Here is a 27,978-nt window from a genome sequence, read left to right on the forward strand (position 1 = left end):
ACCAAGATAATAAATTATGGAAGTTTTTCTTAAAAATTATTCATCACTGATACACCACTAAATCATGAACTTAATGCAGTGTTTTGCCATCTCTCATCACATCTCTCTGTCACTCTCTTCTGTCCAGGCTCTGAGTTCAGAATTGGCCCAGGCCCGGGACGACACTAAGAAAACGCAAAACGACATGCTGCACGCTGAGAACGTCAGGGCAGGAAGAGACAAGTACAAAACCCTGCGCCAGATCCGCCAGGGTAACACGAAGCAGCGCATTGATGAGTTTGAGTCCATGTGAGCTTGGAATGAAAGGTGGACATAACGAAGAGGAGGGACAGTTAGTCTCGTTGCCATGTCAACGCCTCACTTTCCTTTTAAAGCCCAAAACCTGCTGCCACCACGGGAACTCCTGCTTTGTTCTGTCAGGAGAGAGACCAGCTAACAGGCTTTGTAGCTTCTGCCTCGCCAAAGCTCTGCCTAGCAGCGGTTGGCCAATCACACTTCTACCTGCTTTTTAGAGCTCGACCCCTGCCCCAACAAAGCACATGTATTTTAATCTGTTGGAAAAATAGCAAGCAACATATCCTTTCAAACATGGACTCCTCCCTTGTACAATACTGACAATGTTAATGCTTGCATGTATAATAATTAAACAACAACAGGACCATTAAATAAAATGAGACTGGACAGATTTGGATGCTTTTACTCAACAAAATGAAATGGCCATTTGTAGCTTTTTGATGTTGCTGGCATACTTGTCCATAAAGCTTTAATATCTGTACCTTACTGTTACTTCTTTTGTCATCAGTTGAACAATTTAAATAATTTGTTAAAAAAAAAAAAAAAAAAAACATGCCTTATTTGTCTCATTCTCTGCCCATCTAGTATTACATTTTGTGTAGGGAAAGTTAGCCTGTTCAGTTCTGCTGTCTGTGTCATTGATCTGTTAATGCTACATCAACTAACTTATCTTCTTGAATGGCTATCAGTTTGTAAATGCTCATTCAAAGAATTGTGAGCAAATAGATGCAAACTAAATTTGCTTGTTTTTAATGCAAACTGTGCTGGCATTCTCCATCCATAGAGATATTTGTTCAAATATATATTTTGCCCCACAATAAAGAATGAATTTATATTTCCAACTGTGCCACTACAGTATGATCTTAAGAGTCCTGACTTAGATTGGAGCCAGTAGAGCTGGCAGGATTGTGTGTCATACATTCAGGCTGCAAACAGTGTAAGCAACAAACAAAACATCAGTGCATCTGTTTTCATTAAGTCCAAATTTCATTCAGTAGCACAAGGAGACATTATTGGTGAGCCTCATTAAACTAGAATACAATAAAAAAAATATGAATTGTTATAAGTTGTATTTTTATGGACATTTCAATTTGTCACATGTGAAATAGTAGAAAAAAAGTGAAAGAGGCAAAACTAAACATCGATGAAAAGCATTTTGTGACTTTGGTGAGGTCTATGCCTGCCTCCATCAACTGAAGTAAAATATATCTTTTGTGCTCTCTGTGATGTTTATAGACCAATATTTGTGCTGAAATGTGGGAAGAAGCCTTACGTTCAGACTGTGAACTGTGTGCAGAGTAGGTCTCTTTAACCTACGTTACATCTCAGGAATGCTATAGATGAATCCCTTAAAATTTAGCACAAAAGTTCACTTGGACTCAAAGATTAGCTGATTAGAATTTGTTCAGAAGTCAAAGGTCAAGGTATGACCTCATAAAACACAAGTTTTTCCACCTCGTGACTGCAATATCTCAGGAATGCCACAAAGGAATCCCTTCAAATTTCGCATAAACCTTCAATTGGACTCTTGGACACTGGAGATGAATTAATTATATTTTTGGCCATAAATGAAGAATTCACACACTAATTAACTATAAATGGACTGGTAGGCAGAGGCATACAACTGCAGGGTGATAATTCCAATTTTCATAAAGAAGTGGCTTTCTCTTATTTCGACTGAGATGTGTTGGGGCATGAGATAGAGCCTGAGTTGGCGAGAGTTGGCAATCCTGGTAAATTGTCTTACTGTTGACATTGGCCAGACAGCAATGAAACAAAATAATGAATTATTTTGACATGACAAGACGTTCATGTAACAGAATTTTGGATCATTCAATAATTTAGCTCACACAGCTACTTCACTGCTACCAGATACAGCAGAGGAATCCTTAAAATACCAGCAAGAACAGACTCATTCATGTCATCATTAATGCCAGTAAACATACAGTAACTCTGCACTGGGAAAAGATTCATTTATGTTACTTTATCAAAAATTCCTAAAGTAATATTTGTTCTGTAAAATAAATCTTTTGTTCAGAAGTATTTATCTGCAGAACTATTATCTTATTATGCAATTTCTGAGGCAATTGTTTAGTATCAAGAAATTATTAATTTGTAAAACAAACAAATAAAAATGTTAAAAATGAATATTTTTCACCAAATAGAACTTCACTTGTGAACTTTTGAACTCTAAGTTGATCTAAAAGTCATAGTGCCATCAATTTATTTGTAGCTGAAACAGATAACAAAAATAACCTGACCTTAGCAGTTGATAAAATATATCTTTTCTAGGTAACTGTGTACATTTTTTGAAACATGTTGTTACAAAATGTTCTTGTGGAAAGTCAAAAATGTAATGACGCACTAGTCTTATTTATCTACATGCACAGCTCCTTCCACCAGTGCCCTGTCTGCACATACTGGATATCCCCAGCTTCTCAGTAAAATAACATTCAAGAGCCAATAAGGAAAGTCACAAGGACCAAACAATGCATGAAAGCTTGAAAGAGTAGGGCTTTTATTGGTTGCTTTTACATCACACACAAGAACAGTCAACATGTCTCATTTGGCCACGCTTTCCCAAGATTCTGTAGATTTGACAGGTTTATTTGTCATGCTCTTGTTTTAGGTTTCATTGCCTAAAGCTCAGTTAAATTCCACAACCCTGCAGTATAAACATCTGAAGAGACCCACTCCAAAATGACATTCTCATACAATAACAGGAAAGTGATGAACAAAGATACAATTATGACATAAAGGCAAAATTCGTTTGGGGACGTTGTTTTCATGTCTTTTTTTTTTTTTTTTTTTCCTAAATTGTATCATGTATTTGGGCTTGGCTCCTCCCTTACACAGAATGCTTTCAAATTCAATATCTTTTGTTAGTACTGCATATTATGCTAAAAAGTAAAATATGTATTTTTGAAACACAATTTGACAGGGCTTAATAAATATACCTTATCAATCAGCACAGTTGTATATGATAGCTTTGGGTTTTTGGCACCCCAACCTGGACCATCATTTGGAATGAAACAGCAGCAATGGTAAAATACTTTCAAATCTTTTTTTCTTTCAAAATTTTGGTTTAATATAACCACCACTGACCTGAGCAAGGGGAAACAATTGAAACAGCCTTTTACTTGGCTTTGGTCCCTTAAGAGGCAACACTTAGATCATTTTTATAGCAGAAATGAAGCTGTATTAAAGCACATTAGAAATAAAGGTGGAAATGAAACTGTGATAAATAGGGCCATTATTTATATTTTTACATTTGTTTCCCATTGGATAAAATAGCTGCATTTAAGGTCATTTGAGTCATATGAGCAACAAATTACAAAACAGCATCTGTCCAGACAAATCCCACATGTACATTTTTAAAGTTGTGCTCAGACTGAATGCAAAGCAAATTTTAGGCACTGAAATTGGATGAATGAATGCAAGAGGATGTGAACAAAAGTTTACTTTGGAATACCCGTTGACCTCAGAGTAAAAATTTCCACCCGTTCGCTTCCTATGAGCTTTTCAAGGAATTGTGGAATAGCTGGCAGAATAGGATTGAACTTTACAAAGAGCTGATATATTTTTACTTGACACAAATGAAGGTGAAATTTGCCCAAAAGCTCTGGGATGATCTGCCTAAAATAAAATAAAATGAAGAAATTCATGTAGCAGTGGGCAAGAAAATTTTGTCTTTTACTAGATGCTACCACAGTTTTATACAACCTTGCTGCATCATTAGAGATATAGGTACACACAAAAATGAAGTGCTGCTTGGCTGATGTCATATAAATTGCTAAAGAAAGTCATAAGTCCTCCTTCGCTGGGGTCATACTGACATGTCACATAAGGAAAAGCAGAGGAGCAAAAAATATATTTGAATCCTAATGAAGCTGCTGCAGTTTCAGGTGCTGGTGTTGTGCAGGGCATCAAAGCCATCGTTAACATCACAAGAAACACCTGTGCTGTGACAGAGGCCCATATAAATATATCCTTGCTAATTATGCAGTCTTTTTTGCCACATGTGCGAGGGTTGATAAGCAACAATTACACATAAAGAAGCTATTTTTTTATTTTCCGTAGACTTTCACTGTGAAGGGGCAAAAAGTAAATGTTAAAATTTGAAATGTTTGAGGGAACTTTACTTATCAAACATACAAGGGCGAGAAACTGCAGACGAATTGCAGAGAGAACTGGAATTTCTTAACTGAAAGTTTGAGGTCAGTCAACACTTACACATTACACACATTTGGTGTGTGCACAGCTAAAAAATGAACAAATGCAGCTAACATCTGTACAGTCTCACCATTAGTTGTTTGTGGTGAAAAAAAAATACCATAAAAAGACCATAAAACACACAAAGAAAGCAAGGCAGAGATTTGCTTCACGTTCAGTCTGAGCCCATTGTGACAAGTAACACTTGTGGAGAAATCAAAACACAACAACACTAGCACACTTAGCAATGTGTGCATTCCCTTATCCAGCAACAGTGACACTGACTACAATTTCTTTTTGCAGAGAAAATATCACATACAATTAGAAAAATAGCTCTTTAACAAGTTTATGACAGTAGAAAAATATTTTTTGCCCTCAAACACTAAATATGGTTTTAATATCCACAGGAATGTTAATACAACACCTTTAGATATTTGTTAAATTAACTTGTAGAGTGTCTCAACCCAGTAGCAATCACTAGCACACAGTGCCAGACCAACAGAATGAGAGCAGCTCCATTATGATTGACTCATTCAGCCGTCAAATCATAGCATGAGGTCATGAGAGTGTCAGAAACTAATCCAACTGACAGACTTATTAGCTGTGTGACGGAAACAGCAGCAGTCACTTGTTCCTGAGACTTATGTTTTACAGATTATAGTACAGAGGCTTTGTGAAAATAAAGAAGAAATTGTTGGTTTAGGACTCCCAGGAAGATGCCATTAAACATTTGGAGCCTGTGGCGCAAATTTGAACAGCAGTTTTGCTTTGTGCCAAGCTCATTCTAAAACTATATTTTTACTGCTCTCATGCTCACAGGCTATCTTGGCTCGAGACACGTTCTAAGGAAATGCTGTTATTAGGTGGAGTATGACGCTAAGAAGTTTCAGTATGTCCCAGAACCACACCTTTACATATAGCACTTAAACCTTGGTAACTGTCAGTGTTACATGCGTGTTTGGGTGGACTCAACCTCTATCCAAACCAGTGTCAGAGGCCTCATAATATTTGAGCTACACAGTACCATGCTTTCAGTTCACAGACAATATAAGCAATAACTGTTTCCAAAAAGTGCAATGGAGACATTCTTTTCCCTGCACTTGGAAAAAAAGGGAATAAAACCCCCCCTCACATAAATAATGGCTAAAGGTGACAAAGTTTGCCACAAATACTCAAAATATTCAACCCGAAATATTTTTTTGTTTTAAATATTGTCATATAAAACAATGATCTTGTTTAAAAAGTTTATATGATACAATTTGTATCGACAAAGAGAGGTGTCATCTGGCTATTAGATGTCAGACTAACCAGGCATGAGTTTTAGCATTACAAACAATTCCTCAGACATTACAACAATCCCACTGGTGGAGGTAATAATAGAAATAACAATATTATTACTTCATACGAACAAATGCAGCTCAAAGTGCTTTAAAATACTTTCAAGGAGAAGGCAGACAAAAATGAGAGAGCTAAGTAGTTTTTAAAAATGCTGATATTGAAATGAATTATAATACTATATTAGATTAGTTTTTTTTTTTTTTACTTGATGTGTTTTCTTTACCCAACCATGGAATTTTAATTCAACCAATGAGATTATTAGTGCCAATACGGAATGTTTGTAGTACTAAATACTATATATATTGATGTTCCCACTGTCATAATATTAAGTGTTTGGCAACATCTGTGGGAAGACTTTAATGCTAAGAGGGTGTTTCCCAACTTTTGCCAGACCGCAAAGCTGTGGATCTCTGTGTATTTAACAAATGGGTACATTTGTACAAGACTTATACCTGTGAGGAAACAAAGTCCTCTCTAGTGGTGACACCATTGACAAAGAGACCCTGTGTCTCATGCACCACAGATATTCACACACATAAAAGGTAATAAATTAACACACACTTTAAATTAAAACTGACATAATACCATCTAAACATCTGGTGACCATGCTCTCAGTGGCCACCTTGATATGATTTAGAAATTTTATATGGTTTAAAAATGTAAAAAAATAATAATAATAAAAGCAGAGGGTGGGTTTGGAAAAGTTTTGAAAGTTGATGAACTGTGAAGTCAGCTGACAGAGCTACAGTACCAGAGGAAATAAACTCTAATTCAGTGAACAACAGCGTGGGGTTTTCAAGTGGAGTTTTTGCTATCTTCTTTTGTGGGTGCCGCAGAGTTTCACTTCCCTGTGAGGGGAAATCCACAAAATGTCACCACAACATCTGATCTGCCACCTGTCAGAATAGAAAGAAACCCTTGATCCGTCCGTTGAGCTAATTTGAGCATTAAATACAGCAGGAATGTATCTACAATGTGGCAGTGAAGTTTTACGATTGACTATATTCTTTTACATATTCCATCTCAGTCTCCATTTCATCTCAGTGACTGGAAATTGTCACTCAGATGGAACGTACCAATTTGAGCAATACTTTTACCCTGATATGATTGCCAAAAAAAAAAAAAAAAAAAAAAAAAAACTGAAATAAGACAACAATAACAAAAAGTGCCAGAAACAGAATAATTTTAAAATATGTAAATAACTTAAAATGTAACAAATAAATTAATTTAAAATGAACAACACTGTCACCCTTGGCACACATTAAAAGCCTCCCTCAGCACCCTGGTGTCTTATAACCAAAAAAAGTTTAGAAATACATATTAAACCTCAACCTTTCCTGATCTTAAGTGCTGAAATAGCTATTTATAGAAAGATATGGCAATTTTAGGATTTCCCTTTACAAAAATACCATTAACATTAATGAGACAATTTCCCTGCAGTGGAAATAAGTAGCTTAAGGCTTAACAGCTTAAGGAGCCTAATAACATGTGATTCTGGTTTGTTTGTGTTACTGACTTTAATATTTAAGTAATTGCAGGGGATGATTCTGCAGAGGTGATCCCAGTGAAGATGAAGCTGTAACTTCACCCTCTGGCTACATTCAAGACCCGTGCTGTGATTTCTCCATCAAAATTGCAGCTGCAAGCTCCTGAGCATCCATCATGTGGGGGTTTCTGGTCATCACCATTCTCACCAAATCTGGAGGGAAGATGCCACACAAGTTAACAAACATCCTCTCTCTAAGGTCCTGGTATCGACCCAAGGCAGGGGGTTCCTGGTGCTGGTGCACTGAGGGCAGGTGGCTTTTGTGGGAAGTAATGGATGGAAGGGACAGCTGTGGGAGTGGTGGAAGACTTGATGTTGGAAGGCCATGGGGTGATGAATGGGCTTGCCTGCCCCAAAGAGAGTGCCGATCCTTCTCATGGACTTCTGGATGGCTCTGGAAGGTAAACAGACCATAGCAAGGCTTATGGGTCTGCTGGTAATGGGGGTCCCACTTTATCTGATGCTGTGGTTGTTGGTTTAGCCCAGAGTAGTTTCTTCTGGAATTAAGTGGTGACCCTTCATACACTCTGGAGTCCTGGAGCCCACCTCCTTGCCAAAGTGAGCCCATCAAATTGCAGCCAAGGGGGGAGCTCTGAGAGTGGGAGTGAGCAGTGGATGTTTGGGGTGGGCATTGTGGACGAGCTGGTAATTCCCCGGGGAAAATGCTCAGTGGTGGATGCTGAAGGTGTGGTGTGATGAATGCTGGGGGGGGTTTGAGAGGGTGTGGAGATACATGAGAGGTAACAGAAGATGAAGGGTCTTCCAAGCCAAAACCATGCTGTCTCTGCAGTGCTTGAGAAACAGGATAGCTATGGGGAGCATGCTGGCCCAGTCCAGGTGGGACACGACTTGTAGGGTGGGTGTACTGGCCAGAGCAGTGATGATGATGAGGATGGTAGTGGTGATGGTGACACTTGGGGCCATCATCTAACAAGGGATCAGGGGAGAAAGAGTCTGAGCTGACACTGCCTTCACTGCTACAATCTGACAGCAGTGATCCGGCTCGCAGATCAGCTGGGAAAAAACATTCAGGACTCTGTGGCACTACCAGACTGAGGCTTGAGTAGGCCTTTACAAGTGAGCTGTAGCCCAGCTCTGGAGACTCGCATCTATGGTAAATATCAGCCTGGCTTGGTCCTGAGGCTCCAGCAACCCTGAAACTGCCTCCACCATTACCCCCAGGGTGTTCCCATCGGTCCAGGTTTCCTGATGAAGGGGGTCCCCCTGGAGCAGGATGTCCTAGAAAGCTGGTGCTATAGCTACTACTGCTGCTGCTGTTGCTTCCCCTACGTCCTTCCACTTTGGACTGAACCCGAAGCCTATCCTCCAGGAGGTCAGTAAGAGAGCTTCGAGGGCTGGGGTTTGGACGTTTCTTTGGAGTGACCTGACCAGGCTCGCCCTCAGCCATTCCTTGACCAGAACTTTGGCTCTTCATTATTAGGGCACTTTCCAGCAGGCCTCTGGAGGCTACTGATGAAATTTTGGCACTGGCGCGGAGCTCATCAGCCACGGCACGCTGGGGCTGGCTGCCCCTTTCCGGGTGGTAAAACTTGCACTTATGGCCATATGTGCACTTCTTACCTGAAGTAGAAGAAAAAAAAGTATTTCTCAGTGTGCTGGAATGAAAATGTTTAGTAACATCTTGGTTAGTTGATAGTATTTGTATCTTATTTATGTTATTAATTCCACTCCTGTCAAGCAAAATAATTTTCTCTAGCATAAATATAAACCTGCTGAACATACTTCAATATTTATTTTATTTATTTTTATATCCAGGAATTTATCTTGAAAATAAAATGAGTGCTAACCATCTGATGCAAACACATTTTGCAGTAGAAACATTCTTTCACCCTTGAAAAGGTAGAGCATGGTTAAAGCAGTCAAAACATTATTTTGTGAAAGACTTGAGGTTCTCCATAGACAGAGCAGAAGTGTATATAAATGCATATTTTACCATAAGGACATGGCTGTTTCCTGTGTTCAGGAATAACAGGCCTCTTCCGCAGGAAGTTCTCCAGACTGGGTCCATGGCGTCCCAGTGGGTCATCTGGTGGCATGAATCTAAATAGACAGTTAATAGATAAAAGGAAAAAAAAAAAAACTTTTGTTAACCCCAAATAACTTGAATTTCTAAGTTTCCATCCTGTTTCATTGAAGATTTAATAACTCTGACAGCACAAGACTATGTCAAGAATGTTCTGCAATGAGGAATCTTCAGAGGCTTATACTCCATTTTTGGATCACAACAGACAGTTTTGTGCAAGCTGTTGTAACAATAATTTAACATTTACATTTAGGCCTTAAGCTGACAGAACAACACAGAAACCAACAGCACTTCTAAGGAGAACAAAGGTTATTTGGCATGCAAAAACATTCCTGTGACAATAGATTACTTAAGCGATACGAGACACAGCCCAAAAACTGAGAGAGGTAGTAACTAGTGTGTACAGAGGGGATTTGATCATTGGAGCAAAAATGAAGAGAAGTAATAAAGATCAAAAGAACAGCAAAGAGGAAATGAAAGTGTCTGCTGAGTAAATAAGACATCCCCGCAAAAATGCATTGTGCAAATATAAGGGGAAAACTGTTTTTTACAAGTGCTCTTTAGTGTTTATGACACACATTGGATCAAGTCATTTCTTGGACATAAGTTAAAGCTTTTTGAGTTAAACATTTCCTTCATCAGTGTGTTTCACTTTCTTACTTGTCATTTACAAAGGAGTACATCAGCAGACGCTCATCAATGAATTTCTTCCACTCTGGCTTCTCATTGGCTAGGTCACGGTAGTTGTCGTTAGAAACAATGATGCCATCCGACTCATAAGCCAGTTTGACAATGAAGCGGTCATCATAGCAAACCACGCGGCGCCCCTGCACACGCCGAGATGGAGTGAAGACCAGGATCTTCTCTTTCTCTAACTGGCGAAGGATCTCTTGGTCTGAAGAAAGAGAAGATATACAGGTAAACATAAAAAAAATTTCTGTTTGGTATTGAAGAGGAAGACAAGAAATTCCTCCCACGGCAGAGGATATAAGCACTTTCTTTTGCTTGTCATTGGAGGCTACGGTAGCTGTTACCTGTGATGAGAGCATCAGGTCGCGACTGCTCCTTTCTCCAGGCAGGAACAAAAACAGTGATATCACGGTGACCTCGCTCCAGGAACCAATCTACAGCCAGCTGGATGCCTTGACAGGAGAAGACTTCCTTATTTCCATGACTACAAGAGCAGAAAAAAAAAAATATTGGAAGCACAATCAGTGATGCAAAGGCAAACAAAGAGGTTGCCACACCTACAAAATTTTTACAACACAAAATTGAAAATCACTTTATTTTAATACTGCACAACAACAACTGTTTTCATCAGTTAATCAGTTAACTCAAAGTGAAGCTATTCAATTATATATCTGAATTATATTATATATCTTTATATTGTCAAGAAATAAACTACTGTATTGAACTGAACTTTATAACACACATGGCTAACCTGCCCTTCAGACTCAAGCAGATAGTCATCTGCTCTGTCTAGACTAATGTATCAAACTAATATGACTTAGCAATGAACCTTTTCCCACACTGAGCAATGGTTTCATTTTGTCTGTGACTGGCTCCTATTTACAAACTGCCACTTTCATATAAACAATAACATAGCTGGACTGCACTACTATTACTATTCAGAATCATCATATACTGTACTTACAGCCAGGTAACCTGAATAGAGGCTAACTATGCTCTAACTACACACAGTACAGGCCCTGCCCAAGCTCATAATGTTACAAGCTCCTGGGAACCTTCTGAAAGACATTCAACTTTTAAGATATTTTTGAGACAACTGCACAAAAAACTATTTTGCTACTTAACACCTGTCTCTATGTGGCTTTCATTCTTGGTCTAATTTCAGCTGTGGTTCGTTGGTTGTTGGATTCTTGTGAGACATACTTCCTATTTCTTAAACCACAGAATCGGTTGAAATCAGCAAAAGTTAATCAATACAAAAATTTGGGACAAAAACTGACTTTCCAAAATATGTATGAAACACACGCATGGGGCATTGCATTAAACCAGTTTAGACTGAAACTATAATTATACAAAGATAGAGTACTTTAATGTGATGCCAGTGGAGTTGACCCTATCTTTGTTCAATGTGTGCACAGGTATCTCCTTTAGAGACATTTTCATTAAAGATGTGATTTAAAATAAAGTCACAGTAAACACCATGAAGACAAACCAGACCACAGAACCACGACAAGAGAGCTGAACATGTTTATATGTTTAGCCAGCATACAATCAGCAGTGTCACAGTGTGTCATATGCACATACAGTTGCTAACTTGGCAAGGCTATTTTGTCAGAAATCGGTCATGGTAGTGAACAGCTACTGTGCAACATAGGATTTTCTTCGTGGGGTGAAGGTTTGGTGCAGTCATCATATAATATACATGTATATGTAAGTGGAAGGCAGAGGAGCATAAAAGCTTCTCTTCCTCACCTCATAGCAACATTGCTTCCGTCCACCACAACAGGCCGAAGGTTTTCTTTGTCCTCCAGGAGCTGAGATGGACAGAGCAGCTGACAAGATTCCAGAGAGGCGTTGAAGGAGGAGGAAGAAGAGCAGACTGAAGAGGATGACAAAGAGGTGGAGGGAGACTGGGAGACAGTTGGACCTCCTTGCTGCTCCATCTCTGACTTTGTTCCCAGTTTGACCAGCTCTCCCAGGATGTCATTAATGAGTGCATCTGTGCCCAGCTTCCTCAGTACCATCAGCACCAGCTCCTCAGAGTAGCCTAGTTTGAGAGCAAACTCCACCTTAGTGCGGCAGTCTGTGACGGGGTCAGTAGGAGGTGATGTTTCTGGCTGTGTGGGGTCTCCCAGGGATCGGTTTAGTGTCAGGTCCAGCCTGACTGGCTGACACACTGGGGAGGACTCTTGGTGGTGTAGGTGAGGCTGATCTTGATAAGAACTTTGAGATTCGGACCCAGTCCCATTCTGGAGTCGTTCATCTTCGCTGTCGGACACGGCACTCTCTTCAGAGAAATTACTGCAACTACTGCTGCTGCTATAGCCTGAATGTGTACTAAAACTAGTGCCACTACTGCCAATACTGTTACTGCTGTTATGCGGGGCACCGGCTCTGACTTGCAAGACTCCTGTATTTCCAGCACTCGTTGCAGTGCTCAGGCCGCCCTGCCGCTCAGCACCTTCCACATGGAGGTAGTCCAGATCTAGCTCCAGGCTGAGGATGTGGCCTGTCCCATCCTCCAGATGGTCCTTCAGGCCCATGAAGCCGTCTCATACATCAGCTCCACGCCCTCCGTGACCTTCCGGGCACCTAACCAATCCCACCGCTGATAGTTAACAGAGCACTGACTGGTCCTGGGAGTGAAGCTTGAAGGGAACACAAGAAGTGACAGGTTAAATTACTGGCAATTGTGATAGTGTGATAGATGCAGATTGAGTATGCAGGACCAAGTGTGGCCCAGAATTTCTATTACAGTAATCTATACACAGACACAATAAATTGATGGTTACATTAAATTCAGCGTATATGACCCCAGCCACACCTGGTATTACCATATAATTTCAATCTGGATAGCTTATCTGAAAATAGAAAAATGCATGTTAATGCAAGGTGTAAATTTATACATAATGTATTGCAATGAAGGAGATATCACAAGGTGGTCTGGTGATCAGATTGCAGGCAAGTGTAAGAAACTTGGTTTTACCACACTCTTAAGAAAAAGAGCTGCCCAACAAGTTGAAAAGTGACCTTATTCACCCTCCTGCAATCTCAAGTAAGCACTCCAAAAGCCTACAGACAACCTCATCCTCAGCATAAGAAAAGTAAGTAGTATCTTTAGCAGAAACACTTCCCTTTGCTTGGGATGCACCATGAAAAATCTGCCAGCTCCATCTAACTTATTTGCATATTGAAATGTTATCACACAACTAAGTCATAACATAAAAACGAAGCTTAAGCAAGAGTAAATCCTTTATGGCACACAACAGGCTTTTAACTGTAACCTGTCACTTTTTATTACCTGCTGCTGCACTTCTACTGATTTGCATTTTAGCAGCAATGAACTCTGTTGTCAAACAAATTAGCCTAGAGGCAAAATACCAAACATCTAAGCCAGGATATGCCAAATCACTTTACTGACATGTACATAATAACTGGCAACCATGCATGTTTGCTTACTGTAAGGTGTGATTATTGGCTGTCAATGAATAGCACTGCCTTTAAGAATAGAGTCTTATTTTTACATTTGAATTCTTTAAATAAACATGTTTTATTTTGTGTGACAATAACACAACATTGCCAAATGCAAAACAGTCATGACATCAATAAACTGTAATCTTTGTAGCTTGTCTGTCTGGCTTGAGATCCACTGGCAGACTGGTTACCTAATCTAAGCATGTATTCACCTCTCACTTCCTCACAATTCCATGATGGGCCTAACATAATTTGTTTCCCAATATATAACAAATTGTTAAAATAAGAAGAAAATTACATGGATGCAATTAAAAACAACAGCATTACAAAGCAAGTCCAAATTTTGCTTACCAATGGGGAGATACATACAATTTTTTTGTTTACAAGGCATTGGGTACATATTGTATGATAACTCTGCAGCGTCAATGACACCATATGTCAAATGATTGGAAATAAGTAAACATTTCAATTTTCATCACAAGAACTGAATTAGATGTGAGAGTGTACAAGTGTACAAGCTCTAGCAATTCTGATTTTGTACCACCTATAGGCACTGATTGTTACAAGTACAGAAAAATGCCAGACCAAAATAGAAAGATGACGCACAGTAATGTAAAGTATATATGACTTGTTGCATCCGAAGCCTTCATCAAATCACACAAAAACAAATTATACCTCACATATTTGCATTCAAATTGATTCTCATGAAATTCTTTAAAACTTAAACCATGAGCCATTAAGGACCTAACACTAAAGTCAAGACAAGGGTGCAGTTTCCCCTATAGCAGCTATTTGAAAGAACCCTTAATGGTCCTCTTTTTCTTCTCAGTGTGTGACCTGCTGTCCCTGTGGGGGTCTACACATTGGTTGAAACAAAGAGTGATCTGTTGGGATGGGAAATTGCTTAGTGACCCCTTAAAAAACAACATGTGTTCCATTGCTTTCTCATCCCCACTGAATTAAGGACACACATACACACACAAACATTAAAATGCACACAATAAAATAGCTGCACTTTACAAAGGCTTCCTTAAAAGTCTGTTGTCCTCAGATCTAGTTTCTGTCTGATTTGATGCATAATTTCCCCTCATTACAACATCAGGGCTTTTGTTAACTGTATTGCAGATGATCAAAAATGTGAATGAAGCAAGATCATTCTTTCAGTTGCCTCTGCTTGCCTTTTAAGATAAGATAGACTTTATTCATCCCACTTGTGGGAAATTTAAAAATTTTAGCTCAACACAAAAACACCATCTTTAAAGAGGTCCGTGTGAAAAGGAGACAGACAGTGAAAGATCAGCCATATGATAACTGGACTCAATACAGCACCTGTGATCACTGGTGTGATATGGACAGAGTGGCCGTGGGCCTGCTTGATTTGCTTTTGATACCAGTTCATACCATAAAAAAAGCCAGTGTCAGGGTGTTTATGTGTAAGGTCGTTTATCTGTGGAAATACCCATAAAGGGTACTTCCGAAGCATCAAACTGCTTCCATGACTGTGAGAAAGTTATTTTTGAATGTCTCAGCTATTTACAACTGTGGTGATTGTTCTTTAAACTCTGTTCCTGCACGCTAATACCCTCTCAGTGAACGCATTATATTATGAGGTCTTTGTCAAACAAAATTGTTTCTGAGTGACCTCAAATAAGGTGAGGTCATATAACTTTGCTGAGGAGCAGCCAGTCTGGCCGGAACGAGCAAAGATGCAACATATTTTCCTTATTTTCACCATGATTTCCTTGAGACATTTACATAGTCTTTTTTAAAATTAAGAATGACATAATACATAAACATAAAAAGCAGTCAAGTTCAGTGCATACTTAATTTAAATGCTTAAAAATGATTTTCTGTAGATGTATTTTTTATGTTTGTTAATTTTGAAACTCTGTATGCATATGTATGTGTGGTTATATTCTAGAGACAGTTGTAATGAGGAGTCTCTTGGTTCTTGGGCTAAAGTACCACAAAACAGGAGCCTATTAGTGTCCCGACCCCTGACGTCTAAGCTGCTGTGCCACTGTTTGTCATCCTGAATGCCACAAGAGCCCTGGAATAATTTAGTCAGCCAACAACAAAAGAGGCACAAAAAGAAAGCGCGAGAGTGTGGTTTTGTGTGTGTGTGTGTGTGTGTGTATGTGTGTATCGGGGGTGGGGGGAAGAAGTGTGTCTGGCTTGCCGTCCTTCAACAATGCAGCTGCCACCCAATCTGTCCTCCTGTGACGGGTGCATTGTTCTCTTGGCCTGAGCAGCATGCACAGACGGAGGCTGGGGTTTTTTAAACCCATTCACCCCCACCGAAAACACACACACACACACACACACACACACACACACACACTCATGCACATGATGCCTGATAATGCAGCAGTCACACCGGCCTCAGTCACATGTTGCCAGACAGAATCTTTGAGGAGTCAGCAGTAATATGACAGTGACACAGCAAGAGTAAATCAGCCACTCAGGGCCAGTCAAGTACTCTCTGTGTGGCTTTTACTGTCCCACTGTGACTGCTATAACTGAGTTTTAGAAACATATAGGTAATACTGACATGATAAAATAAAATAATAGAAAAAAAAAGAAAATCATAGCATTAGGCAGACCACTGTACTCTATACTCCAATAACAGAGATATACATAACAAGCCCCCCCTCACTAGTTTAGTATTAATCTTTTTAAGGTTTTCTTGACAATATTTTGTAAATGACTGAACAAACCTTTTCTGTGTAATTTTTAACATATATTATACATGTATTTTTGGCCTTCAGCCTCACACATTCAACATATCAGCTTTTTTTCAAACAAGGTATATAACAGACACTGACAAATGGCTCTCAGCTGAGAAATTTATTGATTTTGCCACTGGCCAGAGTTTTTGACTCCAAACACATTATTATGGGAAGAATAACTCAACTCCCAAATAACCTCTGTAGGTGTGTATGAGTACAGGGAGAAGGGGGCTGAGTTCTTCTATAGTGAGCAGATGCTGTAGTCTCCACCTCAGTGACCCAGCCTGCTTGCACTGCCTCTACACTGTGTGTATCTCTGTGTGTGTCATGATCCAGGGTTAGCCCCCTTGGGGCTGCATGGAGGGACGAGCTCCCCCAAGGCCAGACCGGGGGATCAGTCCCTCAGGGCTGCTGAACGGCTGCCATTTGCTGGCTGAGCCAAGTAGTGAACCAGTCTGGCACAGCAGTGACCGGCTGGGAGGAGGACAAAGGGGATGTAGAGGGTGGGGGTGCGGGGTATATATGGGGGCAACAGATGCCTACTGAAGCCACAGGGGACCTCTGTGAAAGCATCCCCCCCATCCCTACGGCTCTCCTGCAACTGGTGGTGTCCAGATTCATCCTCAGTGATACATATCACTACTTTCTGTCATGTGACCTTTAGGGGGGTTGTGGGCAGCTCTCACTTTCTCATCTGATTTGTGCAGACTCTCAGTTGATTAGGTTTTCTTCTGTCCCCCTGTTGCTAACTAAACCCAGGATTAGACATGTCACATGTGGGGATATGGTGGAGAAAACAGAATCATTGATCATTACTGGTCCCAGTCCCATCAGTATATACAGTATTCTCTATTTGGTTTTGATGAATTACATTGCAGTGAAATTAAACTGCTCCTTATGTTGTGGGGGAACCCCAAGGAATCCCCCGAAGAATCCTGAGTGAAAACCACACAAAGCCTTTCAGTCTCAATTTCACTTGTGAACACACTTAACACTGTATAAAACCTTCCAAAATGAACATGTTTTACATTCCTAAAATTCCTCACACTTAGGAAATATTCGTCAATATTTGTCTTTAAATTAAACCATTTGAGTGTTGTGTTAATAACATATTATTTAACTTAGAACGTATAAAACAGATTTGAGCTACAGACACAAGAACACAACCATCAAAAACAACTCTGCAGCTTGAAATGTTTTTTGTATGCTGTTCTCTCTTCATGGATGTAGCATTAGCCTGCTTTTGCACATATAGGTTGTTGTTGCTGTTAAACTGATTATTGTAAGATGAGTATAGACAATATATTTTTGGGCAACATGGTCAAGAACATTTCACAATAAAAACATATGCATAAACAATCAAAATCAAAACACACTACAACCCATGACAAAGCATAATAGCAGTGCTTTCAATATTCTTTATCCATACAAAATGTAGGTTAATGCATAGGAAAAGAAGACAGAAACACTTACCACACAGCTACAAGTGAAACAGCAAGGCAGCAAAAAAGAGAAAAGCCAAAAACTATAATTTCTCTCCTGAAATGCTACCTTTGGTCATTCCAGCTGCAAAGCACAAAGTAAGAAAAACTTCATGGAAAATTCCCCGCTGATGAAGTAAGCCTGCATATATGACAAAATTCCCTTTTAAAGCAAAAATAAAGAATTTCAGTATCCACTAGAGAGTTGGAAAAAGTAAAGCCATCAATCCAACTGGAACTGAGCAACATTAGTTTCCTGGTTGAGTTCAGCAGCAATCCTACAAGATCAGCCTTCAAGTTCTCTATTTTGTTTGAGGAGCAGAGTTCAGTGTCCTTAAGCTGCAGGTTTAGCAGTGTGACTGACAGCAGATTGAGTGTAAGGCATCTACCATCCCTTCCTCACAGTGAGTCTGTCCCACTGACCAATACAAACACAGAGATCTGACTTCCCTGTCTTTACCAAAGCTTATTCTGCACAGACACCAATCACCCACCTCTCCACCAATAAAAAGGGGCACAAATATAAGATAGGATAACTCCACCCCTTCCACCAAAACCTCACACACACACACACACACACACAGACACACACATCACCACAACCAGCCCATCCGCCGGCTTGAGCCATGAATGGACGAGAAGGCGTGAGCTGACAATGGTGGGGAGAGGGACACAAAGGAGGGCCCTCGGCAGGCAGCTGCACACAGACACACCATGCTCAGGACCATTACACAGACACACACACAAATGCATACATAAGTGCACGTGAACACACACACACACACACACACACACTCAAACAAATACAGATACATGAGGAGAAAGAGTGAGTGAAAAAAAAAGAAAGCACAGGACCCAGAATTAAGCCCTGCGGAACACCTGGCCCACTGCGGATGGCTGCTGCCATCAACCTCTTTTGTTAATGGGTGGGGGATTGATTTGACTCAGACAATGAGATGAATTATGTTAAAAATAGTGTGTGCACCCAAAATGGGTGTTAGAAGTGAAGCCTGTGCGTGCCTGTGTGTGTGTGGCAGAAAGTTAGCAGGTGGGGAAGGAAGCTGAGAGGGGAAAAAGCCTTCAAACTAAAGAGGCAGAAAAGGAAAAGAGTAGGAAAAGACCAAAAAGGAGGAGTAGGGCTTCATTGTTTGGGCACAGCCCTGACAAAATGGCGGCATCTTTTCAAAGGCCTCAGATTGTGAGTAGTAGTATTGCTTTTAGGCTCAGAGGAGATTAGAAACAAAGACTGGCTGCCTGTCAGGCTGGACTTAAACAGTTCCAGTTACTAGGCCATTTCACATTCAGAAAGGAGGAGGTTTATTATTTTTGTCAACACTATCAATTGAACAAAACATACTTTACCCTTCAACAGAGACGAGAACAGAACAAGTGTGATTATATACCAAAATAACCTGTTATGAAGAAATAGAATCAAAGAGTATTTCTTTACTAAAGGTGAGATTCTACTCTACCATTTCAGAGCGAAAGATTCAAATCTTAAATCTATTTGAGCTAGTTTGTGAGGTCAGAATGCTATGCTATGCTATGTATCACAATGACAAGGATTGTTGCATTCATCGCAATTCCTTTAATAGGCTGGTTGTCCAGACATTACACTAAAAACAAAACACCCCCCCCCCACCCCACCCCAAAAAAAAATCAACATCATGGTAGAGGTAGAGATCAGTCAGAGAATCACCAAAGTCATCAGTCAAAGTGGAAGTCATCCTCTGGGAACCACGAATACACAAGGTATCATGGAAATCTATCAAATCCTTGTTGAGATTCGAAATATCATGTTGGACCAAAATTTTGAACTCACTGACATTTCCATCAATAAAGCCACGCTGTTAGCATGCCTAATAAGGCTGAACGATTTATCAAAATTGAACCGAAATTGCAATTTGAGCTAATGTGATTTGCAAACCATAAAGGATGCAATTATTTTTATCCACAGAATGTCAGTGAAGTTGTTACACTTTTTTTTAAACTTTACAACCACACCTGTCTTAAAATGACCAAACCACAAAACTAAATGTGGCATGGGATACTTTTTGAAAACAGAGGCAGAGCGACAGCGTGATGCAGGCAGTGTGAATCGCTCCGATTCTCTCCACTCCAGTGTCACGCAAGTTCTGCCTGCATGCCTGTCCTGAGAACAGACACAACTAAAGCAGAAACTACTGGTGTTATGGAGTTAAAAGCAGCTGACAGAGTCAGTGTCAGAGAGACAACTGAGGTATGACCAAGACGCCAACGTTATCTGTTATCTGTTTCCGCTATACATATTTTGTAGCGGAGTCCTGCTGTGGGAAATTATTGCTGCTTGCAAAATACCCAGTTTAGCTGAGAAGAAGAGATAGAGAGAGAAGAGAAAATGAGAGAAAATGGTAGAATGAACTAAATAACATTAAGTTAGGTTTGTATTTTGTATTTTCTACTGGGACAAATCCCATAGCGTTTTCATCAGCAGTGTCTGTCTCTACCTGCTCTCTGTGTGCCTGTCAATCTCCCGTCATTCCCCCTCAATGTATCAGCATTTGAAAAATCACCACAGGCAACAGTATGACCGATGTAAGAAGGCAAGAGAACATAGTGCTACTGTTTTGTGAGAATTGTTCTATGGTTCATTATGTGTATGTTCTATACCATTTAGTGTTAGAATAAATACATTTTGGATTCATATATTTTCATTTTCATCCTTGGATTTGTACATAGAGCAGTTAATATTTCAATCTCTTAAATGGTAATGCTTGATCACATTTTACATGTATATAGTGAATCCTGGACTGAAGCTTGACTTGAAAATTATATCGCAAATCAAATCATAATCGCAGTATCTGTCAGATTTTTTTTTCCAATTTCCAAAAATCGTTCAGCCCTAATGCCTACAAAAAATAATAATAATAACAATAAATAAGATTTTTGCTAGTTTTATTTAGGCAAAACCTGTCTTTAGATGATTTCGTATTTGAAATGTTTGGTTTCTTTAGTCAAACAGGGAAAATTCTGGTTTTATAGAAAAACATGTTTATTTCCATCAAACTAAGGTACTTTTTTATTATAAAAAAAAGTATTGTTTTAGTCTCAATATAGAAATTTGTGGAAAATATTAACTTTGTTTCTGAAGCCAGAAAACCAGGGAACATGGTGGAGCCTGATAGGAGTCTCTCTTGCCTCAGCTGATCACCTGCAGTCTCTATTAAAAAGTATACACCTGCTTCCTATTAGTCATCAAACCCAGTATATACCCACCCCTCAGTCAGTGTTCATTCTTTTACTTAAAGTTTCTTTTCCCTTTAGTTTTTTCTGACTATCTGACCACCTTCCTGGCAATGACAGTACTTTTATACTTTGTCCAAGTCAAGATTGTTTTTGCCCTTCAACCCCTGGCTTGAGTTTTCACTCCTTGGCGATTTTTCTGAATTCTCTCCAATGCATCTACATAGAAATTCAGGACCAAAAATCCTGACAAAATCTTTTACCTCTTTGTATCTATATTTACTACATTCACAAAAACTATTTTACAGTTCCACATGAAAACCAGCCTCACCTAACACAACTGACAAACTGTCTGATCAGCCTCTCAGGAAGTTATTATTCTGACTGTTGGAGTTTAGCCCTCTTAAGCCCACACCTTTCAAATACACAGTAAAATAGTGTGCTACCAGTGGCGCTGTTAATAGCACAGTTAACAGTAACTGTTAACATCAACAACAATTCAATTGTTTCCAACCTTGCAAACATTCTACAGAAATGTAGGGCAGACCTTAGCAAACATTCCCTACGCAACCTAGGATCATTGATTTAAATCAACAAATTCAAATATATGACCTTAGAAGCAGCCAAGTTTCTTCTGGAAAGCCCAGGCCTGAACATGCAAATCTGCTGGGTGTAGTTCCCATTTTAGCACTTAGTTATAACATTAATGTCATCAAGGTTGGTCACTCATTTAAAGTTATTACAGTAAATGTCATTGATTGATAGTGTATATGCAAATTCGCCTCATTGGAACAACGTGTCTGTTTGGCCTCAACCATGGCTGCTGGCAAGATCTGTCCTGGGCTATTTTACCAAACATGACTGACAGTTATGGCTTCTACTAAAGTCTACTGTTGAACTACAGGGAGGCATTAAAGTGGATGCAAATGGTTTTGAGTTTGTGAAAGTTCGAACACTGATATTTTAGACTGATGCTTCATAGCTGATTGATATCTTTATGCAAAATTTAAAATGTTGAGGCCAAAATATTTTTTATCAGTGTGGAGAGGCCATCATGGGATATTGCAACTCTCCAGTGAATTAAAACTGTTATTATTAGCATGTCAGCAAACAGTATGGCAACCATGAATACACACAAACATACCCCAACCACTGAATATTTAGGTGAATGTACAGTGTATATAACACATGCTTGGCAAATCAACAAAACATGTCGCAACACACAAAAAGGAAATTTTGCCATATCAGAAGTAGACAACTCTCTTACGTATTACGTATCTCTTATGTATTAAGTAAATCACCTGTATTTGGAAATTTTGTCATTGTTTTTTCTTATCATTCAAAATCAGTCCTCAATGCTCGTGCAAGCCACCCAGCAGTAACAATATAAAAACAGTCTTGCAACAGAAGGCGTATACTGCTTCACCCACACAAAACACAGTTTGCCAGGCAACAAAGCAAACACAACAAACACAGTTCTATATGATTAAACCCCATTCAATGATTTCTAGTTAATGTAATAATCTAAAAATTTACTTGGACATTATAATATGATTTAGTAGTCATTTACATTATGAAGCTCAGTTGCACTTAAATGCTTTTACACTTGCAATTTTTTTATGTTTATAGACCTTGGAAAGCCATTACTACCTTCAAATACTACAACTTTTATTTGGGCATTTTAGTAAATAATTTCTCACACAAATAAGGGGAGAAAAAAAGATTAGCTTCAAGCAACTTATTGCACTTTATAGTAAAGGTACATATATATATCTTGTCATAAATCTAGCTTATATCATTCCACTGTGGGTGGACTCTAAGTCACTGCAAAATATAAAAAAGGAGGATTGGGGTATTAGCAAACCAAAAAGGTATAGGTATTACACAATCCAGTCCTATCAGTCAAACAGTTAATTTATCACATTACAGTCATTTCGTTAGTGATTTTCCTGTTGAGCCTCTATCGTCCACCCCTACCCCCGCTCCTCTCTGACTTGCAGTGACTCCTTAATTGGGGCTCAGCTGACAGGTTTTCCCCTCAGGGAGTGGGAGCCATGTGGACCATCTGCTTCTAGTTGCAGGATGGACAGGTGTCCTGCTCCCTGCCGCCTGCACCTCACCAAACCTCTCGAACACAGCACTGCACTGCACTGTGCAGTGTAGCTGCTTTTTACAGATAAATGTGAGTAGTTTTGTTTGACCTGTGCGGCATGTCTACCTCAAACAAAACAGGAAACATATGGAAACACCACCTAATCTGACAGAACAATCACAGTCATGAAAGCGAAGCAAAGAGTCAGTTTAATTCTTTTGGTTTGACCAGTGCATCTGTGTTCTTCAAATATTTTCTAAAATGGATCCATGCATTTTTAATAAGCCTTTCTTGTATCTGCAACCCACATGATCCACAATTATCTAACTCTGGTTTATAGCTTTTATTAAATTAATTAGTTATGCGATTAGTCCATTTCAAAAGGTGTTGTTGTGTTGACACTAGGGCTGAATGCAAAAAATAAATAAATTACAAATGCCATGAGAGTCATAATTTTAGCAGCAATTTTTGTTTTCACTGAAAAAATATAAAAAAATTATGATATGATTTTTGCTGGGATCTGCACCAAACACGCAGGTTCCCACACATCTGGGGAATATGATTTGTATTTGTATTTCTGCAAGACCACCATAATTTCATGTTGTGACATGTTTAAAAATGTAGCTTTGGATTTGAACATTGGACTTGAAACTGTGATTTACAATAATATTTCAAATAATTGTTCAGCCCTAGTTGACACAGTATTGACACAATATTTATTTTATTTGAGAAAAAACAGTGTTTTTTAAAATCTAAAATTGATGCAAATAGTCCTAAAATATTCATATTAACAAACAAATATTCAGGTTTAATTTGTTTTGTATGAAAAGATTTGTTTATTTTACATATTTAAACTGGATTACACACAGACATGGGAAGAGCATATGAACTCGACACAGAAAGTCCTCAGCCAGTTCATGTGCATTCGTAAAACATGAGTAATGGTTGAAGGCATATCAAAATAAAGAATAAAAATGTTTACGATTTGCAGTGGATCCAGTGTGAGTTAAATGCCTTTTTCCACAACTGTATTCTCTTCTGCTGTACTCAGGTCTTTCTTGCAGAACAGATCTTGATCTTAATGAGATTAAATTAATGATTAATCAAATATTACATATGCAGTAATTAAAACATCAATCAATGTCAGTCCCATTGATTATCTGGGCAGTGCTTGTTTACCACAATTGTTATCATGAGCAGTGTTGTCCAGAGAGGCACACCACAGTTCAAGGAATGGGCTGCCACACAGTGTGTCCACCCCAAAACTCATGTTTCAAAGCAGTTCCCTCCAGAAGATAATTCTAATGGCCTTGAGTACATTGGAAGTCCAGTGTAACCCTTTTTACACTGAGTGATGAAAAAGGAGGGAAAAAAAGACAGAAGAAAGAGTAGGTATAAAGATAATCCAGTCAGAGGGACGAATGTGTACCAGTAAAGGAACAGCAGGAGCAGAGGCAGCAGCAGCTCGTCCTTCAGCCCACTGGGTAAACACTGATCCAGGCAGCAGAGATTACTCCAGCCCCTTAACAAGGCCTGAGAAGTGTATACAGGGGAAAAGAAGAGATTGTCCAGCTGGTATCATCTGCACACACTTCACAGGCATAATGCTATACTAACAGCCCCCACACATGCTCCTACCTATGAAGAGGGAGGCCAAATAAACCAGACCAGACCACATGTTCTGTGTGTGTGTGTGTGTGTGTGTGTGTATGTGGAGAGAGGGGGTGGGACAGGGTCATCAGACTTTGAAGGCTCAAAAGGTTGGCCTTAGGCCCAGTGCCCTTTGGGTCACTTAAAGAGGCAAGGAGGCAGCATGAAAACATGTGCGCATGTACACACGCACATACCACCTGCTGTTCGTCCAGGCTCATGTTTGGTGTAATGAAGATGGAGTGATTCAACAGTCACACAAAGCAAGAAACATTGCAGGGATTTACTACATAATTCTGGCTGGTAAAACCTCTGCAGCAACCTGGTCAGCACCTTAGGAATTGTAGTTTCAAAGAGGAATGACTGCAACTAAGGATAATTTTCATGCTCAATTAAGCAGCCCTTATCAAACTAATTAAAATTCCGTACAATGTCAGAAAATAGTGAAACATGCCATTCACAAGTTCAGAGAAGCCAATACCACATCTTCAAATTGCTAGTTTTTCTCTGACCAGTTGTCAAAAAACCCAAATATATTCAATTTATAATCATATAAAAGCAGCATATCTTCATATTTGATCATCTGGAACCTGAAAAATGTGTGATGTTGGTAATTGACTTTAACAATGAATCTAATTGGTCCAGAAGGTTCTTTACATTAGTTTGAATGGCTTGCTGGAAAATCACTACTGCAATCAACATGCGCAAACCTCGACTGTGTGTTTGCCAGTATAGAAACACATAACATAATGCACACTTTATCCACTGTCAAAGAGCAAACACTTGCAGGAGTGTTTCAGAAGATGTTAATGTTCCAGGCATCCTGATATTAGGATTTCTGGAGCACAATGGGATTTATTAGAGAGAGAGAACATCAAGAATCATCATCAGTTCCCAGTGAGAGACCATGACAAACCAGGAAGGGAAAGCACTGTTTACTCATGAATCCTCTGATGTGATTATGGAAAATAATAATAACATAATAACATCATGGAATTTTAAATTCATAACTAACTTGAGATGAGATGTCTTTAACAGAGTACATGCAGCGACTCAGACACACACTCTCCCTCTCTGTCACACACACACACAAAAATTCCAAACTCCCTGATTAAGTCATGATAGATCGTCCCCACAGGGCCTGGCCTATTGAACAGTTTGTGTGCACATGTGTGTGCGTGTCTGTGGTGTGGTTTAGCAAATTTCCACATTTACATATATCCTAGTGCATGCTTGTGTTTGTGTGTGTGCATGTGCAGTCATGTATCTGTCTACTGCGCAGGTGCGTGTGTATGTGTGTGTGTGACATTAGGGCGAGTGCCAGGTCACTGGGGTCAGTGAAGAACAAAAGCATGGAGCACCTCCCAGCTGCCGGGCCAAACATCATCCAGCAGACCCCACCCCTCCCATCCCCCTTCGTTTTCAATGGGAGCGTGCCGCTGTCCTGCTTCTGCTGACACATGCACATTTACACACAAAAACACAAACATACAGACGCACACATGTCCCGTCCACAGTCATGTCTAGAGCCCACTGCAGCAGGCAAAGGGGGTAAAAGGGCACATGGGGACATATGCAGAGCATGCCTGAATGCAAATGCACAACAATGACAAACATCTGAATCCCCTGTCTCCTAGAAATTACATTTTTATAATGCTGCCACATAGTGCTAATTTGTTTAGCCAATCACATATTAATGGAAATTACTGCAACATTTTTCCAGTAGAGTACATATCTTTCTTTTTTTTCACTCACAAGTTGGAGGAAGTGGTTTAGGTACATTCTACTGGATTTTGATACCAGAGATTAGAGTTCATATCCTGAGTCCAGCATTTGTTAAGGTTTAGGTGACAAAAGCACTTTGATTTTGAATACAATAAAACTATGGTTTCAGTTTAATGTTAATATGTTTAACATGCCCGGTGTCTCACTTCAAATCACTGACTTCTTCAATATCAAACCCGAACATAATCTCTCCTTACCCTTAACCAAGTGCTGTAAGCACCTTAACATACAAGACAAAGTTTATTCATGATTAAATTGATAAGATTGGATTTTGTGTTGCAGGAGTGGATATTGTGGGAAAACAAATAAAATTTACCAGATATTCGATGTGACCTTCCTGCCTGCATCCCTGCCAAAAAGTTGATTAAAATGTTTTTTCATCATTTCATTATATTGATTCTAAAAAATTATATTATTAGCATTAGTGAGTGCAAGTTGCTGTGTTTCAGGATTAGCTGAATGAATGAACCAGACACCTTAGGGACATAATGCTATGTAGCTATCAAAAGCCAAATATCTTCCTGTGTTTCAACAGTCAGGACATCCACCTTGCATGTAAACACAACCAACACGGTGTGTGTGTGTGTGTGTGTGTGTGCGCGCGTGCGTGTGTTGATGTAGTAGGTGGAAAGTAGGCAGCAATTTGAATTTGTACAGTAAGGCTTGCTCCATTAAACTACACAATTTGAACCATTTTAACTGCATAAAGACAGAAAAGTCTTCAATGGTTTCTGATTCATCTTGTAAATTAGTAACAGTAAACTTCTTCAATTAATTTTTCTGTGTTTCTAAAAGTCATGCTTTTATTATACTCATAGAAATCCACTTTAGTTATGCTATATTATAATGTTAAATGTGAGTATGTTACTACATACAGTTTATATTGAATTTACGTCTATAGGAGTGCGTCTATGGTAAAACAGTAACAAATGGCCATAAGTACAAACGATGAATTTATTGTTATTGTTGATATCTTTAACTCGTTTAGCTAGTTTTAACTGTGTTGTTGTTTATAAAATGTGTTGTATGAGTATTTCTCAAAGAATCCAGCTGTGGCTTAACTTGTCACTCTACTTTATCATGCTTATGACTTTCTGTAGAAATATTCCCTCTCATTGTATTATATTGTGTAATTGATATAGTTTTTTAACGTCTGAAATATCAAATATGTCGCGTACCGTAATGAAAAAAAGAGAATGACAAATCGCCACTTACTTTTACATGGCATCCACCCCGTCCTGAATCAATCCTCCATCACACACTGAGGCAACGATCCAGAAAAAAAGCATAAAGAAAGAAAGCAGGACTTACAGGGAAAAGCAGCCCTTTCAATAAACAGCCGAGAAAGTCGTAAAATAACATATCATCAGTTGCTTGCTGCAAATGTGTGGGAGAGAGTGAGGTCGCTTTCCCTTTGGTAC

At 39.3% G+C, this 27,978-nt stretch overlaps 2 protein-coding genes across 3 annotated transcripts in view; one reads left to right on the forward strand and one right to left on the reverse strand.

Moving 5' to 3' along the window:
* The window catches only part of LOC108897040 (radixin), a 35,117-nt gene extending 33,981 nt beyond the window's left edge, over positions 1 to 1,136 (forward strand). For both annotated transcript variants that reach the window (XM_018696417.2, XM_018696420.2), the window contains one exon: positions 128 to 1,136. In XM_018696417.2, the coding sequence (XP_018551933.1) occupies positions 128 to 292 (165 nt within the window). In that variant the 3' untranslated portion in view covers positions 293 to 1,136. The remainder of the gene's footprint in view (positions 1 to 127) is intronic.
* On the reverse strand, positions 828 to 27,950 carry LOC108897021 (probable ribonuclease ZC3H12C). The gene is made up of 6 exons (XM_018696387.2): positions 27,773 to 27,950; positions 11,877 to 12,772; positions 10,469 to 10,608; positions 10,095 to 10,329; positions 9,345 to 9,451; positions 828 to 8,971 (listed from the first exon to the last, which is right to left on the reverse strand). Exons 2-6 carry the CDS (start codon positions 12,665 to 12,667, stop codon positions 7,446 to 7,448), a joined length of 2,799 nt encoding a protein of 932 aa, XP_018551903.1. The 5' UTR covers positions 12,668 to 12,772; positions 27,773 to 27,950; the 3' UTR covers positions 828 to 7,445.
* Between the last annotated feature and the right edge of the window lie 28 nt (positions 27,951 to 27,978).

This window comes from Lates calcarifer, linkage group LG1 (genome assembly GCF_001640805.2).
Source record: "Lates calcarifer isolate ASB-BC8 linkage group LG1, TLL_Latcal_v3, whole genome shotgun sequence".
NCBI classification, from domain to species: Eukaryota; Metazoa; Chordata; class Actinopteri; family Centropomidae; genus Lates; species Lates calcarifer.